The sequence below is a fragment of the Vidua chalybeata genome, chromosome 9, assembly GCF_026979565.1.
Source record: "Vidua chalybeata isolate OUT-0048 chromosome 9, bVidCha1 merged haplotype, whole genome shotgun sequence".
Classification (NCBI taxonomy): domain Eukaryota; kingdom Metazoa; phylum Chordata; class Aves; order Passeriformes; family Viduidae; genus Vidua; species Vidua chalybeata.
Window position 1 is genome coordinate 9,821,032 of NC_071538.1, and position 18,085 is coordinate 9,839,116.

At 42.9% G+C, this 18,085-nt stretch overlaps 1 protein-coding gene across 1 annotated transcript in view; it reads left to right on the plus strand.

Annotated features, from left to right (window-relative positions):
* Window positions 1-16,910, plus strand: part of GLIS1 (GLIS family zinc finger 1) — a 180,579-nt gene extending 163,669 nt beyond the window's left edge. Inside the window, 3 exon segments of the mRNA XM_053950810.1 lie at window positions 7,462-7,646; window positions 13,016-13,183; window positions 16,259-16,910. Coding sequence (XP_053806785.1) covers window positions 7,462-7,646; window positions 13,016-13,183; window positions 16,259-16,395 — 490 coding nt within the window. The 3' untranslated portion in view covers window positions 16,396-16,910.
* The last annotated feature ends 1,175 nt before the right edge of the window (window positions 16,911-18,085 follow it).

An 18,085-nucleotide genomic window follows, 5' to 3' on the forward strand; every position in this document is an offset into this window, starting at 1 on the left:
ACATCTGTAAAGCTTTTTTTTTTCCTCTTTTTGTCCAAATTTTGTTTTGTTTTTAAGCAAAACTGCTGCAGTTTGATGTAAACCATATACACCAAACACAGGAGTTTATCATGGTGTTACAAATAATGAAGCTATTTTAACATCTCCCACTACTGGGTAGTGTGTTCTACAAACCTGAAGACAGCAGACATCAGTACCTGTACAGAACCCACCTGGAAGCATCTTGCTGCCTGTTTGCCAGAGAATAATGACCTTAAATGACTGAAATAAGATAGATCAGTCAAGCATGCAGCACATGCCACATAATCTGGAGTAGACAGTCTCTGTGCTTGATTACATATCTTTGTAATTGACTTTCTGGCAATCACTTGAACCTAAGGCACTGCTCTTTATTTAAATACGATTTTATATTTCTTTGACCATATTAATAAGGCTTTTCTGTCACTCCAAAATACCCTCTCTTGCTAGATTGTAAACTAGAATAATTTTTCAAATCTCCCTCACGTAGTGACTTCCACTGTAGCAATTCATCAGCTTCATTTCAGAGGTTATTAAACAAACCCTTATAAATAGAAATATCCTTTGGAGTGGCATAGTTCCCATAATGATCCCTATGAAGAACTGCTGTGCAGAAATTGCACATGTCAGATCAGAACAACTGTTGAGATACTCATTTGACACAGAGTAAGTGTGTTTGTGTGCTTTGTGAGCTTGGGTAGATGATGAAATGTGTGACAAACACAGAGTTATGTTCTATGCCTCACTCAGATATGCAGATGTGTTTGTTAGAGCAGACAGGGAGTATTCCAGTATTTCAGGAGGACCCTCTGGGCCCAAGAGCAGCCCCACACAGAAAACCCCTGAGTGTACCAGGAGAGGACTCTTAGGGCTCCTTTGTGATTCTGAACATGAAATTGCTTTTGTATGACTGTTATTGGTATCACTAAAAATACTCTAAAGCAATTAAGTGACCTGTGACTCTTCAGTCACATGCTTCATATTTATGAAGCCCCTCTTACTCCTTAGAGCTGAGCAGCTCCTGCACTTGTGGACTCGGCTCAGAGTGTGGGTGAGTGAAAGTGCAGAATTGGATCCAGGTAATCCAAGGCAGCATTTTGAGTGAAAGTTAGTATTTTGTATTTGTCTAAAAGCCAGAAGAAAGCTGCCATTGCCTCGGCAGTACTTCAGGATGTCACACACAGGTGTGTCACAGGCTGCAGCTACAGCAGAGCAGGGATAGAGCCTCTGGCCATGCTCTTGGGAAAACCAGAGACACGGTGTTGTACCTTGGAATGCCTTGTGGTACCCTGTAGTCACAGCCCCAGGTCACAGCCCTGGGGCTTGGATGCTCATTGTTTATAGGAAAAGGTAAGAAATGCAGTGATGCCCAGCAAGGTGATCTGTGTTGAAGGATTTATTAAATATCAGGGAGAGGGGGGGAAGAGGAGAAAGGAAGAAAGAGGGAGAGAAGGAAAAGATTCCTTGCATTCCAGAAACGTAGCCAGAGGCACCTGGCAGTGATTAGTGCAAAGGTTCACCAAACTTCAGATAGAGTCTGTCTTACAGAAAAGTCCAAAAGAGTGAACGGTGTAACTGTTTCCTGAGCATGTGCTGACAGAAATTCCCGTAGGGCAAGACCCAGAACAGAAACACGTGGCCAGAGATTGGGCTCTATCCAGGGACCTGATTAGCGGAGCTTTACACATCATTTTTAATATTAAGGGAAGAGATGAAAATCCGTGTTAACTTTTTTTCCCATTAAAAAAAAATAATCTCCTGGTCCTGGAACTGCATTGGACTTTCTCACAATATCAGTGACTATAGTGCTTGGGGGAGAGATTTTATGAATGAACTGGTTGGTGTGCTGGGTTTTATGGGAGAACCTCATCTCATGGAAACTCTCAGTTCCTGTAAGTGGCTACAGTGCTGCGCTTCAGATAAAATGTGGAGCTGCTTTAGTTCATGCTTCTTACTCTGGTGCTTTATTTGCTATTTTTCTATTTTTCTTCATGTTAATCTGAGTTAAATCATGACTCTCAAGAGTCAGGATGTTCGGTTTGGCAGTACTGCTGTGCATGGAACTGTTACAGAACAGTCTTATAACCCAAAATATACAAAAAATGATTTGACATAAAGGACAGATGTTTTTCAGCCTGAATTTGGTCCCATTTCCACTGAACTCAATGGGATATGGGTTGAGGTTCTTTGTGTAGCTGAGGAATCTGCCAATCAAGCCATCACACCGTTAAAAAAACAAACTCAGACAGTTTTCATATTGGAAACATCCCTGTCTTACATATTTCCATTTGCAGTTATATTTCATTCCTATTTATAATTCAAAAATCTTATTTTTAATTTTTATTATTTTTTAATTTTCAGTTCCACTCAGTATTTACTAAGTATACTGTATGTAGTATTTGGCAGTCAAGGTCTAGTCAAGCTGTCTTATCTTGAAAGAAGCTTTATTTCTTATTCTGTTAATTTGTCCTGGAACTGGTATTGAACAAAGACTAAAGCAGAGGGGTAATATATTTCTTCCTCAGACTAAGCACTATGGATATATAGAAAAAACCTATCCAGACATAGTGGTAGAAATCTCAGAACAATCCATGTTGGTTTTTTTTTTTTTTTTTTGGTTTTTTGTTTTGTTTTTGGGTTTTTGTTTGTTTGTTTGTTTTGTTTTGTTTTGTTTTTTTTTGTTTTTTTGGGTTTTTTGTGTGGGTTTTTTTTTTTTGTTTTTGTTTTTGTTCTTTATGTTGCACTGATATTGGAACAGGATATTTGGTGTGCACTGGGAGAAGACAGAGATCTTTAAACACCCCTGCCTGCTTGGGGAGGCTGAGAGTGCAGACAGGATCAATAATTCTAAAGCGAAGTCATGGTACTTGTAGCCTTTAGGTGTGTTTTCTATAGGTCACTGGTAGCTCATGGCATACACAGGTAGCTCCCTCACACAGGCCTTACTCACAATTTAATATAAACTTCCACCATCCAAAATTTATTGTTAAAATATGATCACAAGAAAGTTCATAAAGAGTTTTAGCGGTATTTCTGTTTGAGATCCCTAGGGAGTGCACTTAGAGAGTGAGACAAGGATCAATCTTTTCTATGTTTTGACGTTTAATTTTCCCTTTTAAAAAGTACTTCTGTTAGGACCAAGATTTCTGAGTATTCCCATTGATGTGAGTGACAAATGCTTTCCAGTAGAGCTGAGGAACTGGTTTGTTGTCCATGACTGCCACCTGGTTTCATGATTCTTTGTGGGTAGAATCCCACCTGACTGCAGGAGTTCCTGTGGGAAGGGCTGTGGGGCTGGGCATTTTCAGGCAGTGTTGGTGCAGAAATGTGCACAAAGCCACAGACAAGGTGGTTACTGAGTTAGGCTCAGTTATTCCCAAAGTTTCCTTTTGGTTGTGTGTGTGAATCGCGTAAGCTTTTTCTGAGTAGTCCTTTCCCTTGATTGCCTGCTGATGCCTCCTCAGAGGAAGCACTGGCCCTGCAATCCCACCTGAAATCCTGGCTCCCTCAGACAGGAACTCCATCTCCAGCACCATCCTCCAGTGGTGCTTCAGGGGGAACTGGAAAAGGCCCCCAGTACGTGGTCAGTGACCCTGAGCTGTGTGGTTAGTGAAGAGAGCAGAATTCCTCTCTGCCTCCATGGGCGATCACTTTACATCCTGAAGCACGAGATGTGATTACCCCTCGCTTAGCATGGAAATGTTGGTTTTGGCCATTAAATTATTCAGTCCCTTGGTAAAAAAATAGGTATTTTGTTTGATTCTGTGGCTCCTGTGGCTGTGAATGGCACAGGCCAGGGCATGCTGTGTGAGCAAAATGTTCCTTTTGTTTCCAGACAAGCTCCTTCTCTCCGTAGTGCGTGTCCTGTTGCTCCTGTCTCTTGGACAGGGTGGAGAGGAGGCTCCCCCATCACACCCTTGTATGGCCCTCAACAGAAATATTCCACAGAGCCAGGAGCCCTCAAATGTAATGAATTAAGGAAGGATACGGATTTTTTTTTTCATGCCTGTGGGAGTATTTATATCTCTTTATATATAGCTATATATAGGCACAGATATATATTAAAAGGCCCCAAAGGATCTGCAAATTTACTGAATTATGCAAGTTACAATTAAGGTAAAATATATGGTATATATTTATTATTACTTTCCAAACCAAAGCAAACTGTGGTTGTAGTACAGTATTAACAGGAAATGTGCAGGCTATTAGTTATTGAAACACACATGCCTGAGCTGCTGCCTGGGAATTTTAGTGTATCCAGCTGAGTTCCTGCTGTAAGTCTTTCAGTGTTTCATCTTCCACGCAGAAGGCATCACCTTTTAGGCTCTAATGCATTATTTGTTTAATTTGTATCAGGAATGATTCCTCCTCTTTTAACAACCTGAATATCACAGCAACCTAATTAGTAGGCAGATACTCAGAAGAGAATTAAAAACACAGCACTGGAGACTGGACAGTTTGGCTGATGAAAGTCTCCCCTTGAGCATGCCAGAGCACATTCACACATGCACACACTCACACAGGGGTAATATTTTAGGGACCAGCTTGATCTATAGGGACTGTGATGAATATTTTGAGGACACAGATCTCCATGTTGGCCACTTGTACTAACACAGCCAGATTTTTCTGCTAAGTTCTTTCCTAGCTGAAAACTGTGCCTTAACTTCCAGGAAACATACTAAATTCCTTGTTGGGAGAGCTCGAGCAGAACATAGCAGATTTTTATGGTGAGCTGCTCAGCTCTGTGAAACTCTTTTGATGCAGAGAAGGCAGCGATGCTCAAGTGTTACCCGGAGCTGTCAGGGTTTCAGCTCAGGTTCCTGCTCCTAGGATACAGCTGCCCACAGGCAGCAATGTTTGCTGAGCTCCAGCACCGGGGCAGCCGTGCCCGGCGGGAGCAGCGAGCTGGCAGCTCCACACACTGCTCAGCATTCCCAGCTGGAACAGGGCCTGCACCCCTCTGGCCTTGCAGGGGACCTCTCCACCCTTGAGCACTCATCTCAAAGGTTTCGAGGCACAAATCCTGTTGAGCTCACACACAGGAAAAACAGGAATGCAACAGTGTGAGTGGGGACAAGCATTGCTTTAAACATAACAATAAAAACTTACATTCTTCTCCCATGGTTGAGATTTAAGTAGCCTCTGGGAGTAGTTAAACTGGGTAGGGAAGCTGGGATTTTCAGTATTCCCACAGCTGGATACCTAAGTGTACCATTTTTGTTCGACAAAGCAGCATGATTGCATAGAATTTAGAAACACGATGGCCCATCCTAACAAAGCACTCGGAGCAGCCCGGCAGGTCTCTATGGGGTGCTGCGTTTCCCAGCAGTAGCCAGGACAAGACATTCCAAGAGCAGGCAGAGGAAACCCAACACAGGCAGTTGCAGAGGACTCGCTCTCCCGCAGCAATTCCCTCCCCTATTCAGAGTGGTTTCTGGCTCATCCCGGCATTGGAGTTTTTAGTACGTCTTTTGTTTCTCTTTTAAATGTGTGTGTGGTCATTACCCGTATAAAATGTCACTATCATGAGCTCTTCTAGCTATTATCTTTCCAACGAAAACAACTGCAATCTTTTTAATCTCCGTTCAGATAGAAGCGTTTCCAGGCTTCTCGGAGCGTTGCTGGCGCGTGGAGGACGGCGTCCCTGTCGCTGTGTGCCGGAGGAGGGGTCGCTGGCCGGGCCGGGGTCCCTGCCCGTGGCCGGGCGGTGCCGCAGCCTCGGCAGAGCCGAGCGAGGCTCTCGTGGGGTCCCGCAGGTCGCGGCTGTGGCAGCCCCGGCTGGGAGCACCATTCTGTACGGACAGGGAATGCGGCTCACGGCAGCTCCCCGAGTCCAACCGCGGCCCCGCTGAGCCCTCTGCGGAAAAGCTGCGGCCCCAGGGGAGCTGCCCCTGGCGTTTGGCTGCTGCTGCCCAAATAAACTCGGTGTTTCCCTGCATCTGCTCCTCAGCAGCGCGGGCTCCAGAGAGCGCTTGGTCCCTGAGCTGGGCGGAGCACAGGGGGCCCCGGCATCCTCCGGTCCCTTTTTGGCACCTCTGCAGCCCCAGGCCTTTTCCAAACCAGAACAAATAGGATATTTTTCTCCTTACATGTTGGTTCCTTTAATTTGACAGTAGTCCTTTTTATTTTACATATTACTGATCAGTACTTACTGGAGGGGATATCTTTCTCACAAAAAAAAAAAAGTTGTTTTCCAGTTCTTGCTATTTGACTTGAAAATATCCTTGCCTTCACTCATTTAACAATGCTAGTTTAATTTGGGGAGATTCAGTCTTTCTAGTTTGTATTATAGGTCTTGCTTCCTTGTTTTGGGAGATGGAATTATCTGAGCATAGGATGGGCTTGGCTTGGTTGATTTAAACCCCTTCTAATATTTAGAGCGTCACTGTGACAGCTTTTGGCAGCGTTCCTGTGCCTCTCATGTTAAATTTGGTTAAGCTGTTGTCACGTTTATTCACAGTTCCCCTCTGTTTACCTCTTGCACACTCTCATGTAGTGCTTAGCCCTCACTGGAGCACAGCCTCGCTCCCAAGGTCAGTCCAACTGCTCCAAGAAGCCGTCGTGTGAAATGATGGTTTATGGTGTTTGAACAGCTTGTGCAGGGGTAGAGGAAGACACCAGTGAGAGATTTGAGTTTTTATTTAGTTAATTTTTGTCTGCCTCTAACAGTTTGTGCTCAGTATTTTTTTTCAGCTCAGTGACATCTATTACAACCTGCAGAGGTGGTTTTTTTTTTTTCCCTTGGGTTCTGTAGCTGGGAAGTTTCCACAGGGTGGCTCTCAGACAGTGAGGTGGATTTTGCAGCATCTGAAGGTTCTGGTGCTGCTTAAAGAGGTCCTTCTTAGGTTTAGCAAAAGCTCTGGAGGCAGCAGAGAGGGTATTGAGAAGTCCCCGTGCTGCCTGTGCTGTTTGACAGGGCACCACTGGGCTGTGGAGCACAGGGCCCCTTGTCACAGCTGTAGGAGATCCACTCTTTGCTCATCTGCAGAGTGAAACTAACGCTTTTCTTTGTCTTGGCTGCAGCTCAACCCTCTTACAGCTTTACCCTGTTAAGCTGTGAAGGCATTAAAACAATGTACTTGCATTTACCCATTCTAGCTACATTTTCCACGTCTGTTTCTAGACATGTATCTCAGCTCACAAAATTCTAAATCAAATAGAGCTGTGTTTTAAGTTGCTCACTGAGGAGTGGTGTCATTTTGATCCTGTTGTTATGGCAAGTGCAGGAAGTCAGTGTAAAGGAACAGAATTCCTGTCTAACTCTTGCATCCTAGCAAATATCTGAAGGTAGCACTGCACTGGTGTCCTCTTTTTCAATATAATTTGTACCTGCAAAACAGACTTCTCTATAATTTGTCCATTATGGAAATAGTTCATACAAGTATATCATTTTGCCATATTATGATGTGATATGTGAAGTTTTTCTGTATTTTCTTTTTCTAGGCTTGCTCCCAACATAATCTCTCCGCTTGTCAGCCCCCTGAAAGCTTTAGTTCCACCCTCCCTCTTGCAGAAACACGGCTCTCCATCGTCCCACAGCCAGTCACCCAACGGGCAGCAGTTTTCTGGGATACCAAATACACCGTACGCCCCATTTCCCAGCCAGTCTGTACAGCAGGGATCTCAAGGTAACTCTTCCCTCCTTTTGTTTTTGCAGCTTTTCTAATTTCTAGCTGGAGAGAAAGTATTTTGCTTTTTCATATTTGGCTAATACTCTCAGCATTTCAGTGGGAACTCCAGTTTTTAAATTGGATTGATGTACATACAGATGGAAATTCTAAGACAGGTCCATGCTGTGATATGTCATCATAATGGGGAAAGCTGTTCCAACAGCAGATTTACTGCATTTATATAGGTCCTTCAGTAGAAGGCTGCTGGCCATGCACCTCCCCTGACTGGTCATCCAGCCTGGAGTGACCCTGCAAGAGCCATCCAGTCCCAAAAAACATGGGCTGAGGCACACCTTGGCAATGTCCTGCTCCATCCACTCATAGTGATGCACAAGACATGGAATTAGACAAAGCAAGCAAACATTTTTTTCATTTATTATTTGGAAGTTTAGCTTGTTTTATGTTCTATAGTAACATGTAAATGCACTCTGTACAACTGTAGAGTGCCTGTGGGATTCAAGGACAGGAATGGGAGCAGTAAGCAGCTGTCCCACAGCTTAATTTCAATAATTTTTTGTTCTGAATTACTCAGCCTTTTTAATTGCGAGCTTACATACCTATTCTGGAGTTCTGCTGTGGGATCTAATTAATGTTCCTGAAATTTTTGAGGCACAAATTAGCAAGAGATATTATTATCACAGATTCTTCCAGTAACAGGAGCTTGCATATTTCAGAAATCTGTTATGCAGTCCAGATGGTGAGCTGCTAAAATGTGGTAAATATTCCCAATAAAGAAGTGTGCAGGACATCTGTCTGCTTGAAAGAGCCTGAGCACAAACCCGTGAGCAGCTCCCAGCTGGGATGGGGTTGGGTATCCCAGCAGTTCCCTCTGCCCCTGTTCTCTGAGCAGTGTTTTAGCTCTTTGGTTGGACAGGCTTAGTCTGAAAAGTTAAAGTGTATTATATTTAATGATTTGTGCTGAAGGAAAAACTAACTCAACCTGATGCTCAACAGATTATTCAATTTAAAAAGATTAACTCTGTAAGGGAGAAGTGGCAGATTTATGATAGCATATAATGATATATGATTATGTTGCTATAATGAGCTAAATAACTACAAGCCACAAGAGGAAAGTTTAGCAGCTCATTACTACGGCAGAAACAAATGCATAGACAGAACAAGTTTTGAACCACTTAAATAAATTGACTTTATTCCTTAAGAAAACCACATTTCCTTTTGAATGAATTGTTGCTTTCTAAGTGTTATGTCATGTGGTTTTGAAAAAGCAATAATTTTCCACTTTGGCCAAATGTTGAAGTATTATTATAAATTAATTATGGAAATGGTCATTCCAAAATCAGCTTTGATTAGCAGCCTTTGAAACCAATTATCTGTAACCTGTACCTAGCTGTACTTGCTCTAGTTTTTCTTTTTTTTTTTTCTTTTTTTTTTTTTTTTGCTTCTTAGTTCATTAATAGCACATTTTTCTAATGGAATCTGTAATAGTTTGGGGGTTTTGAATTTTTGCCAAAAAAAGATACACCACATAAACCTAGTGTAGAACCAGGCATCTGTACAGAAGCACATAAACAATGTGGATGTGGAATTTTTAGGAGATGGCAGCTTCGTCAGGCTGGTAGCAGAAATATTGATAATGAAAGAACAAGCTGACATTATTTATATGTTTTAACCTAGCTGTAGTAAGATCACATGGAAATCATTACATGCTGAAAGAATTTGGCAGGCAATGGAATCCTGTAGTTATTTATACCTGACATGATTTCTTGTCAGAAATTTTATGGAATTTGAAAAGCTGAGATTTATTTGCAAATACATGTAAATGACATGACATAACAAGATGGCATTTAATAGCCATATTCCAATTATTTGCTCATTACATCATTCCTTTTAAAGCTGCTTGAAGTTTTCTAGGCTGTGCCTTAGAGAAGCAGAGGCAGCCAGTGTGTGAAGTGGCTAAGTGCAGCTTTTCTGCCACAAATTATTTCAAAGCAAAATTTTAACTAAATGTTATGTTTGGAACTCAGTTTATTCCTTTATGAACTGTTATATTTCTACATCTACTGTACATAAAACATTTAACAGTGATCATTTAAACTGACAGGGCATTTAGTAAATTCTTCACTTGAAAATAACCTCAGAAAATTCTTGATTTAAATCAAAACTGAAGGAAAACCTGAAATCCATGTGGCAAAAAAAATATTGGTGAAACACTTATTGCCAAGTTGGTACTCCAGATTTGCACTCTAGAAGGAGAAGGGATGTCTGCACTGGAGCAGCCTTCTTGCTTACTCTGTATTTTAACCCCTGAAGGGAGTCTTTTTTAAGAACTTGTAAAAAATGCTCCCTGTTTAGTTTAATCAACCATATGTGGTTGTTAACTGAATGCTTCGTTATGGGATCTTAATCATATTTTAATTCCCCGTATTTTCTCAGTGAAGCATTTAAAGAAATGTAAAGGAACCACAACTAAATGCAATGAACCTGAAGGGTCAGAAATCCCATTTTTAGTGTGATGCTTTGTTCTACCTGACTTGTGTTCCTGCTGCACCCTTTCCCTTCCTCACTCCATGTACTTTCTTTAGTTTCATACCTGCATTTATCCCACCTTGCAGGTAGGTTAGAACAGGGAAGGTGCATTTCTCTGTGAAGCACTTGGCAGAAATCAGGTCCTGATGAACTCAGCAGTGCAGTAGCACCAGGATTTTCCTACACCCCCCTCTTCACTGGGTGGTTCCAGGAACACTTTTCCCTCTACCTTCTCAGATTATCTCACAGTGGTGCTGAGGGATAAACACTGCAATCCAAAAGAGGATTTCATTGCTTATGGCAGTTCTTTTCCAGACTGATTCTGAGGCAGTTCTCTGCTTCAGGTATTTCCAGACAGTGTAACTTAAAACACTTCAAAACAACCTTTCTCCACAAGTCTTGGGAAAACCCTGGATCTGACTAGTTTCAATCCAGTTCTGTCATGCTTGGCTGCTCTCTGCTTTTCTAAGCCACTGTGCCAGCTCTGTAGACCATGAAGATTTTTAATTGATGTAACAAAGGCAAGCCTGGGAGTACAAGGGAAGGACAGCAGTTAAGGGACAGAGAAAATACATGTCATGCCTTCCCTAGAAGTGATGTCTGTAACAGACATTCTAGAAAAGGTTCATTTTTCTTTTTCTCTAGCAATGCATCTTAAGTGCTCTCTGCAACCAGTTGTGCCTCCTTTGAAGCCAAGTGTCTCTTTTTCACTGCTCATCTCAAAAGGATGTATTTTTAGAAGGCTTACAGCAAGGAGTTTGTGTTTTGTAAACAGAAAGGATAAGTATCAAAGCCAATCAATAACACACTGTACCTAAAACCACCTCAAAAGAGGGCTGTGTTACCTCTCCTAAGAGCTCCTTGGTTTTTGAGCCAGACTCTCCAGGCATTAAATAGAGGTGGCTGGCTGTTTGTTCCAAGGAAGGACATGCATCATTTAATGCTCAGCTTTCCAAATTTTTGGGCTGCCTCTGCCATAGCAGCAAATACGAGCAGCCTTGGTACAGAGTGTGTAGTGTCTTTATCTAAGAGTCATCCATTAGGACTTCACTAATCATGGACATCAACAATTTAGGTATTTTGTAGTCGATCATACATTCTCAAGAACTTGAGCATCTAATCCTTGCAGATTCTGCCAAAGCACATATTAAACTGGGAAGCTTCAGAGCAAATCTTTCACCACTCAATGAGTTGATTGCATTTCTACTCAAGAACTGCCTCACTTGGCCTTACTTATTGCCACCTTAGGAAATATGAAGTGACCAGACCCCGAGCTTTGCCTGGTATTGTCTGTTTGATTAGACTTTGGTACTTTGGTAGAGGGAAAACATACAGAAGTGTGGGAGATCTTCCTGAACAGGAGAGAGCTTGCACACTGCAGGAATTGTAAGGGACAGGTTCACCCCACACAGCCCCAGGTGCTCTGGGGACAGGCTCAGAGATTTAATTTCTGAACAGACTGAAGAGCTGCACAGGCAGCCCTGCAGGGCGGGTCTCTGCTGTGAGTGGGGCCGAGCTGTCAGCTGGAAACAGGGAAATGTGGCTGTGACTGGGATTCACTGAACTGCCCTGAGCTTCTGCAGGAGTTCCTGAGCAAATGTTTCGGTCTCAGTAAGACTGAGGGAAGAAAGACAACAGCTCCGTATTTTTTCTGGCAATTAGAGGAAAATCCTGAAGCACATTCTGCTGGACTTTAAGACTAATTTGCTTGACTTCACTTGCATTTAAGGGAAGCAGAATCATTTCAGAGAAAGCAGGAAAAGGGGGAGCTGATAGGAATGTGCAGTTTGTGTGCATTGCACCCGGAATAAGGAAGAGCTTATTGAGACAGGATGAAAGAAAATAATAAAATCAGGCCATGGTTGGTTTAAATATTGTGATGTACTTTGATATCATCCTTATGGGAACAAATTACAATTTCCTAGGATGTTGGAACAACTTATAAATTGCAAAATTCCTTCCTCAGCAATTCATTTGTCTTTTACTGTTAAATGTCTTCTTTTGTTGTCTGCAACTCATTCACAACTTCTGATGGCAAAACCCAAGCTGCTGGGTACTGATAATACAGTACTTGGGAAAAAAATCCCAGGATCTAAGAAGTGTTGGGTATGTGGAGGATGAAAGTCAAACCTGCCCCAAAAGCAGAATGACTGAGGCAAGCAGAGACCATACAGATCTATCTCAGCGCTTTCCAGAAGCAGAAGAGCCTCTGGTTGAATTCAGTCTTCACCTGACAACTATCTGGAGTCAGTCCTGCACTTCTAGGTCAATTATACCTGCACACTGTGGTCCCCTGTGTCCAGTGAAAGGGGCTTCATTTGAATCAAGAGCAGTCTGGGAAAGAAGTTTGAGGAACCTGTGAAGGTGTTTTGGATAAACAGCACTGTCTCCAGCAGTGCACAACACACACTGGATGGCAAAAGACTTTACTTAACTGAAAACAAAGCAGTGCTAATCATTTAAATACTGCATTCTTGTATTTAAATGAACATTGATTCGTTACAGAAACATTCCCTTAGGAGCTCAGCATCCTGGACCTGATCCAGTGGAGGGCTCACTACCCTGGATCCAAGGGTGCTGTTGACCATGTTCAGCTGATCTATTGCTTGAAATGAAGCCCATCATTGAGATTTTTGCTTCAGTGGGGATCACAGTCCACAGCACCTTGTGGGACCGAATCTGATGCAGCTCTTCTGTAACTGCACTTTATAGAACAGGACAATCATTTTTCCAAATTTAAAACTGAGGAACTAAACTCCCAACAGTAATGAAATGCTGTGACAGAAGTGGAGGTAGTACCATTGCAGAAGGATTGAATTGTGTGCAATATCTGCTTTCAGGTTACCAAGGCAGCTTTCACTCCATACAAAACTGTTTCCACTATGGAGACTGCTACAGAACAATGGACCAGTCTGTCAGCAGTGATGTGCTCACAGGGGAATCCCATTGCTTCAGTCCTCTGAGGCAGAATGGCTATCACATACTCAACGCACCTTTACCTTCAACAGGTAATTTATTCCACCTATAAGGAATTATCCATGTGATATTTGTAGCAGGAGGGGCAAAGAACATCTTTTGTTTTTAATGTTATGACAAAAACATGTTTCTGTAAAAAAGAGACCTGAAATTAATTTTCATCTATAAAAACCCCAGAAGGAAAGCAAATTGGTTTTTTTTTTTAGTCTTGCTGTATTTGACTGATAGACAAAGTCTCTTCCGTTCTGCTGGATGCCATAGGCAACACCCACCTTCACCTGCATTTTTTGTGTGGTGTGTTCATTGCACATTTCAGGTGTGCTTAGGAAGGCTTTTATAATCAGGTCAAAGTTATAATAGCTGCATTACTACAGTACTTCAGTATTTTAGTATTTTTTCTATCTTTAAAATTAATAATTGACAGAATTGCTGAAATCAAACAAAACGTGAGTATTGTCAGAGCCATAAAACACAACCATTAGCTGCAATCTTTACTTACATATCTCCAAGAAAGTTCTCTTCATGCCTGCACTCAGGAGGGCACCTCGGTTAAGAGCGATACTGAAAACATATGTTTAAGTGCTTTTTGAATTGGGGCCTGAGTCAGACCACAAAATTAGAGTTGACTTTCCTGTTTGTTTTGTATTAAAGGAGAGACTGTTCAGAGCAAGTGTGCACGCATTTGTCTGCTGTTCCATTCTGGGAAGTGCATGCATCAGTAACCAACACAAGGGAAACATTTAAGATGAAGTTTCAACTTCAACTTTGAATTCTTTAGTGTTACTCATAAGTTTGATATTACTAAAACATAGGGGTTTTTCATGTTAACATCAAATTTCAAGCTTAGATTGACAGCCTGCAATATTTAAAGAACAGACTAAATAAACTTTCCAAAAGAAATTGTAGCAGTAAAGAATAATACTGTGGCAAGACACCAACTTCAACAACAGTTGATTTTTCTGTCTGGGCCTAAACTATCATGAAATGTTTCTGTTTAGTATTTTTGTTTTTAGAGTGGTTATTGAGGCATGCAAATACTTAAAAGGCTGAAATATAAACATGTATGAAATATATATATATATATCTCATCTCATCATTTAGTGTGTAAAATAGAACCATTCAGGTTTGCAAGATTCATCAAGGCTATGCATTAATTTTTTCAGGCTTTTATAGCACCATTAATATTAAATGAGATCTCATCTCACAGGAATGCCCAATGTGACTGGCAAACAGCTGTTCCATGAATCACATTAACAGTCAATAAATTTTTATTTTCTGTTCAGGACTTTGGATAGTTTACTCTATCTGGAATCTAATAATGATTTCTGGGGTGTATGCTTATCTTGGGTTTTATCCATCTGTGGTTCTGTATCCACCCTGTATACAGGCTCATCAAATAGAAATTAGCATAACATAAACACTCACAAAACTTATCAAAATACTGGTCACTCCATTTGGCCCGACACAGATAAACATGCCGAGGTCGTCCTCCAGAACCTCTGGACATTCACTGTGTGCCAGATTTCTGAACACAGCAGAATCTGACCTGTAAACCAACAGTAAATTAGTAAGCTGTAGGAAAATGCAGAAATGTAAGTAAGTAGAGAATTTGATCTCAAATAATAAAAACATACCTAGCAGTAAAATAGTCCCAATGAAGTGGACAGGTTCTCCTGCAGCCAGGACTGGCTGTGTAGGATGCAGGATCCGTCCCTGGCTGCTGGTGTGGTGCCATTTAGCCCCAAGGCCCCTGTGGAGCCTGGGCAGAGTTTGGCTCAGCCCCACCCAGGTACACCTGCCTGCAGAGGTGGGGGCACAGTGGAAAAGACAAGGGGAAGGCTAAAGAGAAGGAATTGCCTCATTTTCTACCAAGGCCCAGAAAAAGTCATTTCCCAATGGCTCCACAGACCCCTCCATGGGGCAGAGAAAGGAGCCAGGTCTGGTGCCTCGAGCACAAGGATCAGCCCTCCCCAGTGGAGTCCCCACTCTGTAAGGGCTCGACTTTCTGTGTCAGGCACAGGCATTTGCTAAACTGCATATTGTTCCATGTTCTCCCTCAGCTGCTGCTGCTTATTCCAGTTATGGTGGGTGGGCTCTGGGGTCCCTGGGGGCTCAGTCCAAGGGTCAGAACATTGTGCTGAAGTTCCCACAGATGCTTTTCTAAAGACCCAACCCAAATCAGGTGGTATAAAAGAAACCAGAATATGTATAAAGGATGATGCTGAGGGGGTGAACACAGCAGAGGGGAAGTAAGGAGGAGCAGGACTGCAGTAAAATGAACATGTGCATGTGGGCCTTGACTGGCCAGTTGCAAAAGCAGGCTACAGTGGGTCATAATAGGAAATTTTCATGTCCTTTGGGGTAGGCAATAAATGTTTTTTTAAGACTCCCTGGCACTCCAGCTGCTGTAGCATCTGGTAGAATGGCAAACCTGCTCCTTTCCACAGGTATGTGCAGCTCAGGAGGTTTGTAATAGCTGTGGAAGTTTGGCATTATGAAAGAAGGACAGAGAAATTCTTCCCTACTGCCGTGACTTTCTGGTAGCTGGGCAAGCAGCAACCAGCTTGGCCTGGGCTTTGGTGGGCTGAGGTTCACAGCTCTTTCCACGAGCCTGACCTGCCCCAGCCATGCTTCCTCAGACCTGCACTATGTGGAGAGCCAATAAATGTAGGATCCAGACTTCTTCTGGGTCTTAAGAGCAGCTGGGAGACACATGGAATATTTCTTCGAAGTGCTATTAAAAGAAAAAACCCAAACCAAGAGGGCTGCATCACTTCTAGTGCACACTTAGTAGGATCGTTGCCCACTCATTGTTTTGATGTCCTATTCACATAATGACCGAGTGCCAAGAGAGCCGTGCTCTGATTCTTGCACTTCACTTGCAAGTGCACAGCTTTGCCCAGAAACAAACGGGAGCGCCAGCCGTGATGACACAAGCACCCAGAGAAAACTGTGCCTCTCCTGGCAAGGCTTTGATGCTGAACACCACTGTCCCTCCATTAACGCTGTGCTGTGCTGTCCTGTGGGATCCCAGGCCCCAAGCTGTGCTTCCCTCCTCTCGTGCACCGTGGCACTAACTCATGTCCGTGTCCTTGTCGCTCTTCCAGGCTATGAGGGGATTTCTGAAGCCCAGTGTGTATCTGAAGACATGGTCTCCAATGGAACGGATGAAAATGGATTCTTCCAGAACAGTGCCTTTGATCACTGCTTGAATCACATTCCTTCCATCTACACAGATACCTAAAAGCAGTGCTGGCCTTGTTTCCTTTATTATACCTATAACTGCGTATGTAATAACAAAGGTGTTGTTCAAGTACTTTTATTTAGTCTGTATCCCTATATGTGCTCATTTAAATGAACACCTCACATTTACCAAACCATTTTATACATGAATAGTCTGTATAAGATAATATTGGAACCTGTTCCTTTGCTGTGGCACTTTGAAATTCATGCTTTAAGGGAATGAGGAGCATTTCAAGCAGCTTGTTTTGTAAGTTCTCTCAGTAAAGTGTAAATGTAAGTTATATAATAAACTTGTAAAGAAGATGTTTTCCTTCTTGGAAAGTATGCTTCAATTTGAGAATGTTGTTCCCTTTAATCAATTTTCATTTAACTTGTTGGTTCAGTCTTCCCTTTTTTCTTTTTTTTTAACTAAAAGGATTTTTTTAATCAGAGACCTCATGTATATAAAGATCTACATTTGCTCAGCTGGTTTTGTATTTTCAGTTTTACAAGAAAGCATTAAAAACTGGAAACAAGTGTGCTGTCATTTCTTAACACCATTGGGCTTCCTGATACTTCACTTTTAACATGCCTGAAAGGGATTTTAACAAAGCAGTGACATCTCAGTCACTGTGACATGAAAACAGCCCACGTGTATGTGAAGAAAACCAAGGGGCTTCCAGTGGAACAGGGTCCCCTGCAGTTGTTTGGTTCCCTGTCACTGCAGTCCTGGTCCCACTGGGCTGCACTTCCAGCGTAGTGAGGATTCCTGGGAGAGCCACATCCTGCACGGGGCCAGCTGCCAGTGTGTGCCCAGCAGCCTGTTAGAGCTGAGCTCCTGGAAGTGTCCCACGGCGCTCCAGGAGAACAGTAAGGGAAAACTAACTGGAAAAAAAAGTTCACATGTACAAACCACTGCAAGTTGGGCTTAATAAGGGCTGTCCAGACCCTGCATCAATCCATGTCTGTTCACCTATAGAGTTACCCAGGCTGCCACAGGGCACCACTGAAAAGCCCAAGCTGGGTGGAACCCAGTCTGAGGATGGTACTTTCCTTTTTTCATCTCTTCCTCCCCATAAATGTGGGACACAGCTCAGGTCCCGCAGGACGCCTGTGTCCCAGTCCCAGGACCCCACAGCTTTGCTGCTGTGGGAGCATCAGGATCCCTGGTGCCCCTGTGCCTCTCCTCAGCCCCTGCAGCCTCTGCAAACACAGGATTTCCCCCCGTGCCAGGGCTGATCGAGGGTAACCACAGAGCCTGCATGGTGCACTTGTTTCTCCAGGGCCTGGTTGCACCTTGTTAGTGCATTTGAAGGGGCCTCTGTATCCAATTTAGCTTTCTGTCCTCAAGAAATTTGAATGAAACTTAGACATTCAGGAAGTTTTAGTCACTACAGAACAAGGTTCCTGGGGTTACATGACCCGACCCCCCCGTTTTAGCAAGGGTTCCTGAAGCTCTCTCCTCTCAAGGACACCCAGTGCCAGCTGCAAACCCATTAATTGTGGCCAAACAGCCCTGGCAGCACTGACTCATCATTCCTCTCCCAGAACCCAAATGCAGAAAGGCCCCAAATTGTGCTCTAAGCCTACACACGTGGCTTTGCTTCTGGATCACGGCCACATTTGGCTTTCTGTCCTGTTTGTTTATTCTGATGCCTCAGAGTTGGGGTTTTTTTGGTCTCAGACGTAAGTGGGCAGAACTCTCTCCCAGA